The sequence below is a fragment of the Acyrthosiphon pisum genome, chromosome A1, assembly GCF_005508785.2.
Source record: "Acyrthosiphon pisum isolate AL4f chromosome A1, pea_aphid_22Mar2018_4r6ur, whole genome shotgun sequence".
Classification (NCBI taxonomy): Eukaryota; Metazoa; Arthropoda; class Insecta; order Hemiptera; family Aphididae; genus Acyrthosiphon; species Acyrthosiphon pisum.
This window is the reverse complement of record NC_042494.1, coordinates 151,771,521-151,787,802: the sequence shown is the minus strand read 5'-3', so window position 1 is coordinate 151,787,802 and position 16,282 is coordinate 151,771,521. Positions and strand designations below refer to the sequence as shown.

General features: G+C 32.3%; 2 protein-coding genes across 2 annotated transcripts; both read right to left on the bottom strand.

Annotated features, from left to right (window-relative positions):
* Positions 1 to 1,297: 1,297 nt before the first annotated feature.
* On the bottom strand, positions 1,298 to 12,892 carry LOC100168900. Its single transcript, XM_029488589.1, is given in 7 exon segments — positions 1,298 to 5,740; positions 5,851 to 6,046; positions 6,548 to 6,758; positions 6,858 to 7,019; positions 7,828 to 7,947; positions 7,950 to 8,072; positions 12,759 to 12,892. Coding segments are annotated over 6 exon segments (942 nt in total). The 5' UTR covers positions 8,019 to 8,072; positions 12,759 to 12,892; the 3' UTR covers positions 1,298 to 5,556.
* On the bottom strand, positions 12,542 to 15,807 carry LOC100750257 (telomerase reverse transcriptase). The gene has a single exon (XM_016808090.2). It carries the CDS (start codon positions 15,433 to 15,435, stop codon positions 12,778 to 12,780), a length of 2,658 nt encoding a protein of 885 aa, XP_016663579.1. The 5' UTR covers positions 15,436 to 15,807; the 3' UTR covers positions 12,542 to 12,777.
* Between the last annotated feature and the right edge of the window lie 475 nt (positions 15,808 to 16,282).

Sequence of the window (16,282 nt, the reverse complement as noted above, 5' to 3'; positions counted from 1 at the left end):
TTTTTCACGTCGCTTTTGAAAACTACTGGGAAATTTTTACTTTTGACCCACCAAAGTACCAACTAGATTCACTTTCCAATCATAAAAGTTACTGTTGAAGAAAATCGAAAGCAGTTTTACTGTCTAAAAAGGTGATGACAGACACAAAAAAAAATAAAAAAAAAATAAAAAACACACATCATTGTAAAATCAATACATTCATCGTTCCACTCAGAATCTAAAAATATTAATATAATCACATATTTTATTATTGAAAATTACAAATTATATAATAAATATGATTAAAAATCCCGAACAAGAAAAGTTATTTCTCCAACCCGGAGAATAATTCACTGAACCCGGAGCCCGTAGATTTATACATAAACCCGGATTCTCCGAGTGAAACCCGGAGAGGTGGCAACCCTACTTGTAACATGATTTTTTATGCAACCGGCCATAGACAGATCAAGGGTTTGATTTTTTTTTTTACAGTTGATGATAAGTACCTGTAATATTGAAATATATTCAAATGGTTCAAAATCAGTGACAAAATCATATAATCCATATTGGCCATTAATCATATTAATTATTTTATTGTGACAATTGTAAAAATATATGTACATAATATAAAATATTATTAATCTTTTAGACTAAATTTTTATTTTTATTAAACTTACAAGACGTGTTTTAATTTTGAAAGCAAAAAGTGTATAGAATTTCTATGGATTATACAAAATAGTACCTACACAAGTCAAAAAGATAAAAACAAGAACAACTACAAATTACAATATACAATATAAATATTAAAATATCAAATCAAATTTTTGCACTTCGCCTACTAAGATGGCTGAGTTGCACTTAAAGCAGCGAGTTACACCCAAAAAGAGTGAAACAATCACAACTTTGTATCAGCTAGTACCAATATAATATAATATTATAATACCATAATATAATACCATGATAATAAACGCGTATATTATATTAAATTCAATTGCATGGTAGGTACCTAATTGTCTTTTTTTGTTTGGAATTTAGGGGGCCATGGACTCCTGGGCCCCCCTAGCAGCCCTAAAGTCGGCTACTCAACTTGACATTAAGATTAAACTATTATGAGTTGCAAATTATTATACCATTGAACATTTAGTGTATTTTTCCTTATTATTTTACGGTACATATTTTAAATAGCTAGGTATTGATGATTAAGACAAATTTAAATTTGTTGGTGCTCCTTTTTGCTAAATATTTCCACATAATATGTCCATGAAACTGACTAATACTTAAGGCTAATAGGAACCTATGAACAATAAAAATAACTAAATGATTTCATATTTTCATTTATTTCAATTTATTGAGTTTTTTCAAATTTGGTTTGATTAGTACAGTAAACATGAAAGTATGAAATGTAAAATAAGAATTAAATAATATTTTAAATACCTATAATAATACAAATTACAAACAATATTCAATTTAACAGTTAAGATTAAAATAATATTTATAAGAAAACAATTTTTTAAATCTTTAACTATACAATCATAGTTTACAACCAAGAGTATGAAAAAATTAATAATTAGTAATTACATATTACACAACTATTTTCTATTATTACAGAGATAAATAACAAATGAATATAATATCTATTATTTTATATTATGAGAACATAATACATACTTGCATATTGAATAGGCAATAACAGTTATCAATAATAGATAAAGATATATCAATATTATTAATATTAAAACTATATTTTTCAATACATTAAATGTATAATACCTAGTAAATAGTAATATAACTAAGATATGACTCAAAATGTATTAGAATTAGTTTGTTACTATTTTTATTTCCTAAATAGTGAAAAGGAAAATAAAGTTATTATTTAAAAAGTTTGCACACTCTTACTATAATGAAAATATATGGTGCAATATATGCATATGGTGTCATAAGAAAATTTAAGTTTAAATAGTTAAATGAAAATATACATAAATTGTAGGATAGGCCAAATATTAGTAAAAAAGTTTTACTTTACTATTTAAACAAAAAGTAAATAAAATTATGTTTATTAATAATTCATTTAATCTTAACGCCATTCATCAATATTCATCAATATTCCCTGTAGACAAAATGCACATAAAAATCATTTGACTTATTTTGGGATGCTCCAGATAAGGAGTTAAAATAATATATGATAAATTTGGCTAAACAATTATTATAATTTATTTATGTATGTAATATATTATAATATAATATGGTAAATTATATACTATTGAAAGCTCTCAAAAGTATCTAAAATAATTGTACAGGAAATATTCAAGTAATCACAGATCAAGAAATAATTCTAATATCACAAATTATATGCAACTCTTCAAACATAATTAAATTATTATAGCTAAACAATTCATTTTGAGCTATTTATAATCTTTGGAAATTATTGATACTATTACATTATTTATAGTAAATACCTACAAAATTAACTCGATTGGCCAATAAGATTATAAAATAAATATACTACTAAATGTACACATATTTGCATTTTGCAGATTTTTTAGCAGATACTTATAATAGATTAAATATTAATATTTTGAAAATTCAACAAAATAATTTAAAAAATTCAAATTCAACTTAATTAGGCCTTTAAATAGGTTAGCTAAAATTATAAATAATTATTAATAACATTATTCAGAGGACGCCACCCCGGCATGTGTTGTCTCCTTCTTACAAATGCGTAACATAGCAAATTTAAAAGCAGATCAAGTTTAGCTCCGTTATTTTAAAAACTAGAGTGAATCGACCTATTTAGAAACTTGATAATAATAACATTATCAGTGTTCGTATGATGGTTTTTTACAATAATTCAATTTTTAGCGAGTTTTGAATATAGTCTAAACTTAAAATGCTCATAACTCACTTAAAAACTGAATAATAAAAAGTAACACAGATAATATTCTAATATGTCTATCAAGATTCATAATAGGTTAATTCACTCTTATTTTTAAACTAACTGAGCTAAACGTGATCTGCAGAGTGTAATTTTACTATGTTATGCACTCGTACCACACGGATGCAACAAATGCGGGTGTGGCGTCCTCTTAAAGAAGAGTTCAATAGTATAAATAGCATTAAGAGTACTAAAAATTAATATTATTATAAAAAAATATTGTTATTAATCATTAATGTGTAGTTGTGCGAATAATTAAAATGAAATAATAAAATTTAGGTATACGAGTATCAAATCTTAATAAAACAATAATAAATATGAGACTCAAAGAAAATCAACCAATCATATTCCACAAATTTATCTAAATTTAAGTATAAGTATTAAATGTTTCAAACTCTAGCATTCTTTATATACATTAATTTATTATAATGTATGAATCAAAGTTAAGAAACTATGGTCGTCACTCTGCTGTATAGTAAGTTTCTATTGTACTCTTGTCATTGAGTGCCTCTGTATACTGTAGCAGAAGTGTTAAATTTTAATTCAATGAATATGATGAACCATCACATATAATGTAAAACGATTCTGAGTGGAGACATTGAGCCCGTTTCCAATATTCTAAGAATATTTTATTTTTTTTAGTTTTTCCAGATTTATTTGAAAAGTTTCTAGGAATTTGATAATTTTGACTCCCCAAATACCAAATTGATTCAATTTGTTACCAAAAACAACTCCAAAATTGCAGAAAAAAAAAAATACAAATTAACTCATTGTTTTATATATTTTTTGATGATTAATTATTATGTCTTATTACATTTGTACGAGCAGTCGCCCCGAGTTTACGTTATTCCCACTATAATCTGTAATATACATATATTATATTATTTGTTTTAATATTATAACAATACATAATGTCTTTAATGTTTTGAGTTTAGAGAATTTGAATTACGAGTACATATGCGAGAAACCCAACCAGTGTAAAATGAGATACCTATGTATGTATAACTGATAATTATTAACTCTGACTTGTGAGAAAACAATATTTTTTAGAGTTATAATAAGATATGACTGTTTTTCATTTTTAAAAGCAAGTAAGGGCCTAGTCTAGAAATGTTGACATGGGCAACTTGATAATAAGTAGGAGTTAACTTATTAACAATTAACAGGACTATAATTATTTTAAACCAAATGATTAACCTGTAAAATTGTCCAATAGCAAAAGTCATAACATTAAGTTGTATACTCGTTAATTGTAAAATATATATTTAAGTGCTGCGTGGTGATAAATATAATCATATAAATGTTTATTATTTATGATTAAGGCCACTTAACTCTAACGTAGTGAACGTTAAAACATACCTTTTTTTTTAAAGAAACTATACATAATAAAAAACTTTTCTTATTGGGTGAATATCTTACCTAAGCAAGATAAACAGTCAGATTTAATAATAAATATTTTGGTAGACTTTCATGAAGTAATTTATAAAATTAAAGCCTTTAAATTAGACTATAATGTTATATTTAATATGAATACTTATGTCATATGCCTTATGGTCTCTTATGCAACTGATTTTTTTTTCTATATACCTGGCTACTGAGAAGTAGATATTTACTGAGTTATATTAAAATAACATATATACTAGTTAGTAAGTATAAACTGTGGAATCTTGAAAGTATTTATGATTTTATACTTAGAAACCTATTATTTTTTAGTCAGGCTAATCTAAACAATAACTAAAAATAAATACAAATCTAAAAACGAAATGGTATTGATCCATTTAAAATTTTAAATGAATGTAATTATTTATTTTATTTCAGATTAAGATTCATGTTTATTTTTTCAAATATACAGGAGAGTTAAAATTTAAAATTATGAGAATAAAATGTAAGCTAGAATAGATTTTAATAGTTGAATAAATTGATCAATCATTAAGTATATAATATATGTTATGGTGAAGAGTATAGTTAACTTATTTAAGTCTATGAAAATATTTAAAAACAATATTGTAGTTTGAATTTATCTTTAGATGTGTTCCATGTCATTAAAATGTATTAAACTACGGGGGTAATTTAACTAATCTAGTGTTTTAATGTAAAACTATAATAAAAATTTTTTTTAAAATTATTGTTGCTTGCCTTAAAACATTGTTGGAGTGCATATTTCAAACTTACTTGGTAGAATAAGTATCTTTATAAGCTAACACTATATTAGAAGAAGAACTGTTGTATCACATTAATATTATATTACACCATTATTAATAATGAAACATGCACTTACATATAAAAAACTGTTAAGTAACTAACAAAACAAAATTAGTTTGGAATAAAAATAACATTTTTTAACGGTAATTTAATCAACGAATTCATTGTTTCTCCATTATGAATCCATTGGTTTTATTCTAATAATATATATAACTAAACAATACATGAAAAGAAATAGGCATTATACATTGACTTATTAATAATTACCTATTTGATGATGTTCATATTGCCTAAATGCATTATTTTTAAAATAATTATCTTTATCAAATAAAAATGTATAGTCTTTTCATATTTTAGACGTACGTGGTGGCTGTCGAGTACACCGGACCTTCTTGGGAGCGATCTGTAATCTGAACCATAGTTACACCCGCTCCCTTTTTTTGCTAGGATGATTTTGGAGCTGGGGCTGCTTCTGGCGGATCTGAGGGATGTGCTCTCATCCAGTTATATAAAGGTAGTTCACAACAACAGAGCATTTTAATAAAACCAGGCACTTCAATATAAAGAGACGGCGGTATAGGTATTAATGGAGAAGTGGATCGTTTGTACAGCTGATAATGAGCATTGCTAGAATGTATAAAATAACATATTATTAGTAAATATTGTAATTTTTTAATTATTTATTTATATTAACAAACATAGATTACATAAAAAATATTTTTTTTTAGTTTACATACTTTCTGAATCTATGATCTGAAACACGTTCTAAGTGTGGAATACCAGAGAGAAAGAGTATAATAAATGTTGTGAAAATTGGAGATATAACAACTATATACTCTGGACCTTCAATCACATTTAATGACACAATAAAAACACCCCACCATAATACTATTTCTCCAAAATAATTAGGATGTCTAGACATACTCCATAGACCTATAATAAAATAAACATATAAAATATAACACTAATATATTAGTATTTACTATTTTTTTAACTTAGCTTAAATTGTGATAATATTTTCAAATTAATTGCTTTGTTATTTATTGCAATAGAATTTCTAATTTAACATGGATCTAATTTTTAATGCCTTAGCATATTGACTGCCATTTATATTTCAGTACATTTTATTAATTTTTAACCAATTATAATATTATATTAAGAGGACGCCACACCCGCATGCATTGTCTCCGTCTTACAAACGCGTAATATACCAAATTTACGCTCAGAATTTCAAGTTTTATGCCGTTAGCTTAAAAATTAGAGTGGATAGACTTATTATGAAACTTGATGGTAAGAACATTATCTGTGTTTTGTTGGAAGTTTTTTTACGATAATTCAGTGAGTTATGAGCATTTTTAATTCACATTTATTATACACACTATAACTCACTTAAAAACTGAAATGTGACAGAATAAAAAGCATTTTTTGACTTACCGTCATCGCACCATTTTCCTTTATTTGTCTCTTCACTTCTAAAGGCATACTTTTGTAAATCAGCAAAAGTTTCAATAATGAAGCCAAAAATGAACACACAACAGCCAACAGTGTCCAAAGTTGTCATGGTTTTTGGTGCTCCAGTTTTTATGGAATTATGGGGTGCATTGATAACAATAATAGGCAAGCTAACAACAAGCACCCAAATAGCCTGAAGAATAATTATAAGTCAAAACTAAATTAGTATAACATAAAATAAAAAAATAATTTATAATTAAATACAATCTGTTAAAATAATAAATAGTCATACTTGAAATGTCCAAAACACAGCAAAGCGAATCATATTACTACGTCTGTCTGGAAATGTTGCATCTCTTCCAATTTTTATTATTCGATAAAATAAATAAGAACTTAATCGGGCACCCCAAATACATACAAATAATGTTACCATAAATTGTCGATTATCATGTGTCTAAATAAAAAATAAAATAAGTAGTAAATATTTAAATCATAAACATGATAATGACATCTACATAAAATAATTAAAATAGGCTTAATCAGTTCTTTATTATTGATCATTATAATATTACTTTAGTATGTTTTTTTTTTGTAATAACTTTGCAATATTAGAAGCTACCAAAATACATTTATTAATAAACTAATATTTTTCTTTCAATTTAATATTTAATATGTTTTAACGTTGTAGAAAATAACAGTTTGACGGTTAAATTAATTTAAATATTATAATTTTTTAAAATATATATTTATATTTGATGCATTAAGTACCATTAAGTATTAATGAATACGTCATAATATTATTATGAACAATTTGCTTAAATAAAGGGATTTTATATATGCAACATTATTGCAATATGTTTAGTTGCCTATACTATTTTCCTGCACTTTCATATAAAATATGAATTTATGATATTACAGGGACTATGCTCTTTTGGACTTAAACTAAATAATTAAAAAATATCATTATACATGTTTTATTAGTAAAAGTTAGCTTATTACTTAAAATGTAATTTTAGATATGCATAAATTATATTTTGATTCATAACCAATAATTACATTTAATTTGGTTGTTAAAAAACGTTTTACTAACATAAACTTGGTAAACAAATCATTTGACTATTTGTTTAAACAATTTTATTCACATTGAATATTAAGTATATTATTATTTACTAGATACGCTCATCCTGATGTGTAATTAATATTTAATTTGCAAGTTTAGATTAACCAATATTAATAGTAATTAATATGCTATATAGTAATACTTGAGCATATTTTACCTGAGCTAATCCATATGTTAGCAAAGCCACTAAAATGAAACTTATACCACCAGCAAAATCAGCCACTTTATCATACTGAAATGTTACAGCAATAGTGAAAAAATAAAAAGTTGCATAGCCACGACAACAATGGCACTAATAGCCAAATGATATTTATCCAATACCGCGACTGTCATTCTGATGGCTCATCTACAAATGTGTAATACTACATAATGTTCTTACACAGAAACCTGTAAAATGTTATGAAAAAAAATCCTTATTAATATTACCAGAGGTAATTCGGACCATAATGTGACCCTTGAGGTGGCATAATATAACTATGGATAGATCAACTGAAGAAACAAAAAAAAAGAATAAATATGTTTTTCAAAACTATTTCATTATAATAACTTAACTTTGATTGTTAAGACAATTGTGTATTGACAATTATCAATATTTTTGTGTGCCACAGTCATACTATTGAAGTTATACTTAAGGCGCCCGGTGCCAATATAATTGTATACACAAAAATACGCTTAACAGGAATAATGATCCTGTTCTGTAAAATCAACCAAATTTGATAATTTTTTTTTTCACTAATAGTTACCCTCTCTATTCTCCAGGCCGCATCAAACTCTGTTTTTCAATATTTTAATCTCAAACTTTATAACATGTCTTCAATCATAATACCCAATTTTTTATAAATTATATTATACCATTATTTGAAATAAAATAAAAATAAGAGTTCGGTGCGGCCTGGAGAAGTCTCCTTTCAGATAAAAAAATAGTTATCAAAATTCAACAATTTTACAAGGCCTGAGAATTATTTCAGTGAAGTCATTTTTTCGATAAATACACCCTCTCCCCCCACCCGCAAATAGATGTATTATAATTAAGATGGCAACTAAAATATAAAATACATTTTCAAATTTTATAGAATTGCGGAAAATTTGAAAAACTAGCACTGGGCCGTTTAACACCAACTAATCTAATTAGGTAGGTACCTTGAATTACTGCTAGGCCTTTAATTAATACATGGCTTAGAACTTAAATGATTTTCAAGTAATCGTATGTTTTCACAAGAATTAAATATCAAATATTAGTTGTGTTACCACTTTTTATTAGTTGGTGTTAGACAATACCGAAGACTCGTCATTCGCCAAACCTTTGAGTTCTACACTTTTACCGTAGAAATCTGCTTGGATAGTTTGTTTTACGAAGTACTTACGAGTTGTGAGCACCTGATTAGGTAAGACGATATCGCCACCCAATTTCGTCGTAATGTAACAATAACATCGATTATGGATATTTAAAAATAACCACGACTAAAAGGTAAAAACTAACAACTACAGTCAACTATAATAATTTATGAATCAACGACTTCGGGATCCAGTTATTCGATTTTTGAGATCATAATAATATTATCAGTTTTGTTATTCGAACTTGACTATCAGTCGTGAGTGTGTTGTATAATATAATATTATTATAATATTATCAGCTGGTCACACACCGCATGCGCAGGATGCAAACACGGCTATTAATTATTCTCCTCTCCGTCTTAGTGTCTTACTAGTGCATAACATTACAAATTTACGCTCAGCTGATCACGTTTAGACGTTTAGCTTCGTTAGCTTAAAATGCATGTGCGTTTTTTACGATAGATCATTTTTTTAGCAAGTTATGCTTATATAATATAGCGTAAATTAAAAATGTTTACATCCCACTTAAATACTTAACTATCATAAAAAAACCACATATTAACACAGAAAATGTTCTTACCATCAATTTTCATAATACGTCGATTTACTCTAATTTTTAAATTAACGGAGCTAAACATGATATTTTGAGCGTAAATTGTCTATGTTACGCACTTGTAAGACAGAGAGAACAAATATCCGTATAGTGTTCTCTAATAAGAGTACGAATATCGCAGTGCGAAAGCTAAGGTAGCAGCTGTTGGCAACTGGCGCCAACTACGGAACTTTTCTTCTTTACGGGACACCCCTTTTTTTGGGGTCAGTTTTTGGTTGAAAAAAACGGCGATTGTAAACTCCACCAAAATACCGGTTAGATAAAAAGGTAATGAAAAGGTCTAATGTAAACTCCGCCAGTATAAATTAGGCCTTCCTTATATAAAACTAAATGATATTTCTCCAGTAAGTAAACTCAAAAATTCAAAATGAAAATAAAATTATTGCATTAGAAAAAGCTATAAATACTAAATAGTTATAATAATTGATTTATATTAGACTTAATGGTTTGAATATCTACTAATTGTATCTCATAATTTTAGTTTACAGTTCAAAATATTATAAGTATATTATAACATATTATGTCATAATAATATAATATACCTACATATTATTTTTTAATTATTAGTTATCACAATTGTCTATAATTATTTTTTAACATCATACTGGCCATTGAAATTTGTATGGTTTGTTCGAACATTTAATATTTTTATTTTTATGTTTTTTATATTTTTTGGCATATATTTATTAAATAAGGATAATAATTACTATAAAATTATGATTTTTTGTTTAATAATAATCTGCTTATTATAGTAATTGTATAGTGTATACTGTTACTTCATTTTTTTCACTGGCGGAGATAACATGAACTCAATTTTACCTGATTTTTGTCACTAGCGGGGTTTACATGAACCCAATTTTACCTGTTTTATTTTGCTGGCGGAGTTTACACTAAAAAAAGGTTCTTGTGGCGGAGTCTACATGCACCCGAAAAAAATATTTGTAAAATCAGAATTTGGCATAAGTTTCAGAAAAATAAACGCAACAAAAAAAGTTGTCCCATATAGTAGAAATATACCCCCAACACATCACTGCTCGGCATGACAAAATAGATGTATTTTGTCATGCTGCTCAGTGCGAATACCGCGAATCGAATACGTTAACAAGTTACAAACGTTGGTCACTAATTGGTCTTTAATTCCATGATAAAATAAATGTATTTAATACTACGACAGTGCCAGTAGGTATTACTTACTCTATACTAAATAGTTACATCATATAAAATGAACATGATCTTAGATAGGTACTATACCAATTCAAGCCCCGGTTAAGGTAATTTTGGGCTCGGGGATAAATAGTAACAATATATAAATTATTCATATATTGTAGGAAACGTTGTACGTTCTACCAGCCAGGGGAATACTATTGTTCGAAATCCGTTGTGGGTCGGGGCTTTTGTTATGCATAGGTAGAACAATTTATGAGGAATCTTGTATATTAAATAATAAATGTTCAAACCTTTTAACAAAACGAAAAATATATTTAACGACATTTAAAGAAGAAAAAACTCGACTAAAGTCGAACAAGTAAAATATCTACAGTAGCTCAAAAAGCGTCAAAAATGTTTGTGAAAATTGTATCTACAAAAACTGGCTATGCATAAATATTATTCCCGTTTTTCCTTAACTTTACAATTCTGTGTTTTTATTATTTTTATTTTTTGTCCCTGTGTACACGATAATCAGTTGAAATAGTAGTGATTTTGATATTTGGTGTAACTCTAATAGTCAAAAAATTTTGAAAATGTTACCAAGCGTATAGGGAATGATAAAATAAACATTTGGTGTAAATTTCAAGTATCTATACAGATATTAGTTTTTAAATAAAACAAAATAAGAAAATTGTTATATGAGAATAAGTTAATAATTTACGGGTGAATATCCAATGTCAGACTTCAGACGCTCTTAAAAATTACATTTGACTTTCCGGTAAAGTTATTTTTATGTTAAAAGTAGCAAAACTTAAGAAAAATCTTATATCACATTTTCAAAGCTTAGACACAAATAGAACACTTTTTATACATTTCTAGTCCAAAATAATTTGCAAATTTCGTGTATTAATGAATTTTGTCGACATTTTAATTTCAGACGCTCATAAAAAGTTATTCTGGAATTACGCTCAAATTTTATTTAATTTCAAAATGAGGAACATTGTATTACATTTTCAAGTTTTTTTACCAAGCATAAAATATTTTATCCACAATAATGAAAAAATAAACTAATGGAACGCGAAATTTTCTTATGCTTATAAATAGCTTAAAAAGAGTTGCAATATTTAGTAAATTGTATGGCGCATAGAAATTGCTAATATTAACAATAAACATTCAGTACCTACGTTAATTTTTTTAGAGTTACACCAAAAACCAAAATTTCCGTTTTTCCTTAATTTATTTATTTTTTTCCAGGCATGAGTATGAACATTTTGATTTATTGAGGTATCTAACGAAGTCTTATCAATTATATAACAAATAAAATTAATGATTTAAGTATAAAACCACTTGCCGAAGTGAGAACGATAGGTATATAAAGATAGTCTGACTCTCATCCACATTCCGGACTGCCATCCATTATGGATTTATATAATATTATCTTTGTGTCTGCAGACAGTTATGGCTAACTTTTAAACCTGAACCTCGAGTGACAGCACAGTATCATCTACGGTAATCGGTCAAAACTCCGGTATAAAAAAAGTTGTAAGAAAAGTTCGGATTCATTTCTTGATTGCCGGACAAAAAGTCCGAAAATACGAAATTGTCTATTAAATTTATAATATATACATGTAATATACACATTATATGCATGTAATATTAAATAGCGTCTCGGGACAAGGGCGCACACAGGGGGGGGGGCGGGAGGGGCCATAGACAGTGACTGTCTATGCGTATAGACGTACGGTTTCATTACAGCATATTATAAAAGTATATGTGAGCCTATATTAGTTATATCATTCACACAGAAAATAAACGAATATATTGTTAACAAGACTTTAAAATACGTAATCAAAACTAAATAATTATATTAATACCTAAATTAAATAATTATTGAGAATATTACACAATGATTTAATAGTGACCGACTATAAATACAATAAAAATATATCAATAAAATATAACAATACAAATATTACCACGGGTGCGAGTTTTTCGTCAACCGAACATTTTGGCGAAATCATGGCGTCTTAGAGCAGCCCTCAGAATGCGAGTGGCGCACTTTCGTCCGACGGCGGTCTGCGTTACCCGGATCCGGTGCAAGGCTGACGCGATGCAACGGTCGTCAGGCGAGAAATGTGTGCGGAACATGGTGGCGTACACTTCGTATACGATCCACTTGCACTGCATGGGCGTGACGGCCGAGTACAGGACGACGGCGCGCGCGGTGGCGTACATGATCCGGGCGATGGCGTGCACGGTGTTGGCGAGGAACACGGGGTTCAGGTGTAAAAAGTACTGCTTGACGGCCGTGACGACGGCAAACGCCTTGTACGCGACCACCGACGCCACGTTTCGGGCCACTGTGGCCGCCGAGTTGAACGACTTGCTGACCAGCACGCCGGGCATGGCGTGCCAGTTAGGCCGGCCGACCTTGGCGTACAGGGTCCTGCCTGGTCGGCCGCGGCCCAGCCCATAATTGAAGAAGTGCAGTGGCCGTCGATTCCGGTACGCAGACGCGTCCTTGGTCACCTCACCCGTGGCCACGTTCAATTGGAACCCCAAAAACTTGACCATCCTACCGCCAACGCCACCGTTGTCTGCGTTCGTCTCGGTTTTGGACCGATTAATTCTGAGCCCATAATCGTTGAACCCGGCGCGCATTGTAGCCAGATACCGGAGGGCAGCGCCTCGGTCGGGTGACACGAACAGGTAGTCGTCGACAAACCGGTACAGCTGGCTGCCCGACCAACCATCCACCAGATCCGTTAGCCGGGTAGCATGCAGGTCGGAAAGCAGCAGGTCACAGAGGGCCACGGACAGCCGGTCGCCCTGCACCACGCCTCTGGTCATACCCCACCTGCAGCCACCCCGTTCCACGGCGTTGCAGACTATGCAACGGCGCACCGCGTTCCAGATTCGGAACAGCGGCACCATGTCCGTCTTGTCGTGGAACACCAGCGACCCACCCTGGAACTCAGGAGTTGGCAGCCCACCCACGTAGCGACACTTCTTGTAGTACACGGAGCCGCCGCCAATTTTCACTAAGTCCACTGTGTGCACAGCCACCATCCGATGTTTCTTGCCGAAACGTTCCTTGATTCTATCCCGGATGACCGTCAGCAGTTTTTCGTGCACAAAGCTTGTGAACGCGTCCTGGAAATCGGTGCGCACGTAGAACAACGCGGGGGTGGCGGACAGACGCTGGGATTCTTGTAGCGCCTTCCATCCGTGGAAGAACTGCGACCTCGTCACGGATCGGTATTCGGAGGGTCGAGTGCGCGACAAACACTGCAGGAATGTTTGGCAGTCATTGGTTAGACGCTTTTCGTTGCTGCCCTCTTTCCGTCGCAGCTTGAATATCAGTCGCACTCCGTTGGGTTTCGCGTACGGGCACACTTTCCAGTTCCTGTACGACGACGTTTCCGGGTCGTCGGGCTGGATTTGTCGGAAAAATTCGCTGTTGGCAGCCATCAGCGGCGATATTTTTTCGTGGCACATGTCCGCCCATCTGGCTTTAACCGCGTACGCGACGCCGTTGGTGGGCGTGGTGGTCGTCACAACCCGGAAGCAGTGGACGATCCGGCCAAATACAAATACATTGGTCAGCCACACCAGCGTCTTGGCCGCGATCTCTGCCTGCCAGTCCGAGGCCACGTTCTCCAGCCATTTGATCTTCTTCACTTTGATCTTGTGCACAATGTGCTGCACTGTGTAGTCGTGCAACTTGCCACCGTTCAACACCCGGCATACGTTGTCACAGAACTGGTCGCGGTTGCTGGCCGTCCCAAACAACTCACGTGGCACGATCTTGCACACAACCACCCTGGCGAACGACTTGACCCTGCTCAATGGCACCTCGACAGACGCGCAATCGCCCACCACGTCTCGGTAAATGTCCCAGTACGCACGCGAAACGTCCTTGTCCGCAATCACTTTGAGTTTGCGTGCCAGTCGGTCAAGGCATGGTCTAGTTTTGCTGTAGTCCAGCTTGGCGGCACGCGAACTGCCTTCCACCACGCTGACGACATCGGTGTTCAGTATGTCACCCAACATGTCGGCCGAATCCTGCCGTCCGATCGGCTGAACTTCCTGCAGTAAGCCCGCGATGTTGAAGTATTTCTGCGACGGTGGTTTCGACTTCGATGGCCGCTCGGCCTTCCATCGCGAACCGGCCCGGACCCGGAACGCCTGTATTACTTCGTACCGGCTCGTTGACTGTGACGGCGATCGCACGCAGTAGTAGACGTGTCTGCCGAGCGGCACGAACAGCAAACAGTCAAACAGCAGACGACGCATGACACGAGTCCCTATGATTCTGTAAAGCTGGGCCCACGGTTCCATTCGAATCAGATCGCTGATGGTCATCGAACACCGGTAAGTGTCCCGAGGGCCATCGTCTCCTTCACCGTCGACCAGTTGTGGCTGGATCTTGCTGTCACAGTACAACACGAACTCGTCCAGGCTAACAGAGGGCCCGTCTACGCCGCCACGGTTCCGGTAGAAAACTTGCACGTCGTAACAGACGATTACCGAATGGAGGTTTTGCAACACCGTCGCGTCCATGGCGAACAGGGTTTCCAGCGATTGCGCTACAAGCAACAGGAATTCCGGCAAGCTGTTTGTAACGAACTTGTTCGAGTTCGTGGCCGGCATCACGGCCAGCAATCGTCACTCCTAGAAGTCAGATTCGCGCTGCATAGAAACTAATAACCACAGCGCGACGATAGAATATTTGGTATTAACTATTTACCACTTTAGTTTTAATATAACTTGCGTTTTTATCGACAAAAATACGAAATCAAATGAAAGTAGGTACTTATCGGCTATCAGACACAAAACCGTTTATCTAAGCATTTTTGAGTTATGACATGGATAAAGAACTGTAACATTCCGATGTTAAGAGGTATCACTCCTCATGTTCTTCCACTGAGATAATAGCACAAATATATACATATATAATATTTACCACGATTTAAGATATACAGGTTGCGTATCGAACTCCCATAATTTGACCGGTGAACTAACTATCTGAATCAGCTGTTCCCACTACTACCAGCGCACCGAGAGGACAAGCTTATAGATTCAATAATATTATATACTGTAGGTATTATTGGTATCAAAAGCAAATAACCGTGGTAAGTATGGTTATATAGTTGTTATGGCGTTATGATATTATATATATATTTAACATATTTAAACCACAACGAGCGCTAGTGATCGGGGGTATCAGCTTTTTCAGATAGTTGGTCCACCAGTCATCATAAAGTACTATTCGTAATAGGCCGATGTTTAACCTGTACATCTTAAATCGTGATATTTACGTACCACAGAATCGATAGATATCTTTAATCGTGACATACACTTATAGAAAAATGATAATATATTATATAATAATTTATTATGGATGTGAATTGTGAATAACTATTAATCACGGTTTAAGATATACTTAAACCTTGCTATTAATGTGTAATAAATAGATTTCAACAACCCACGGACCACG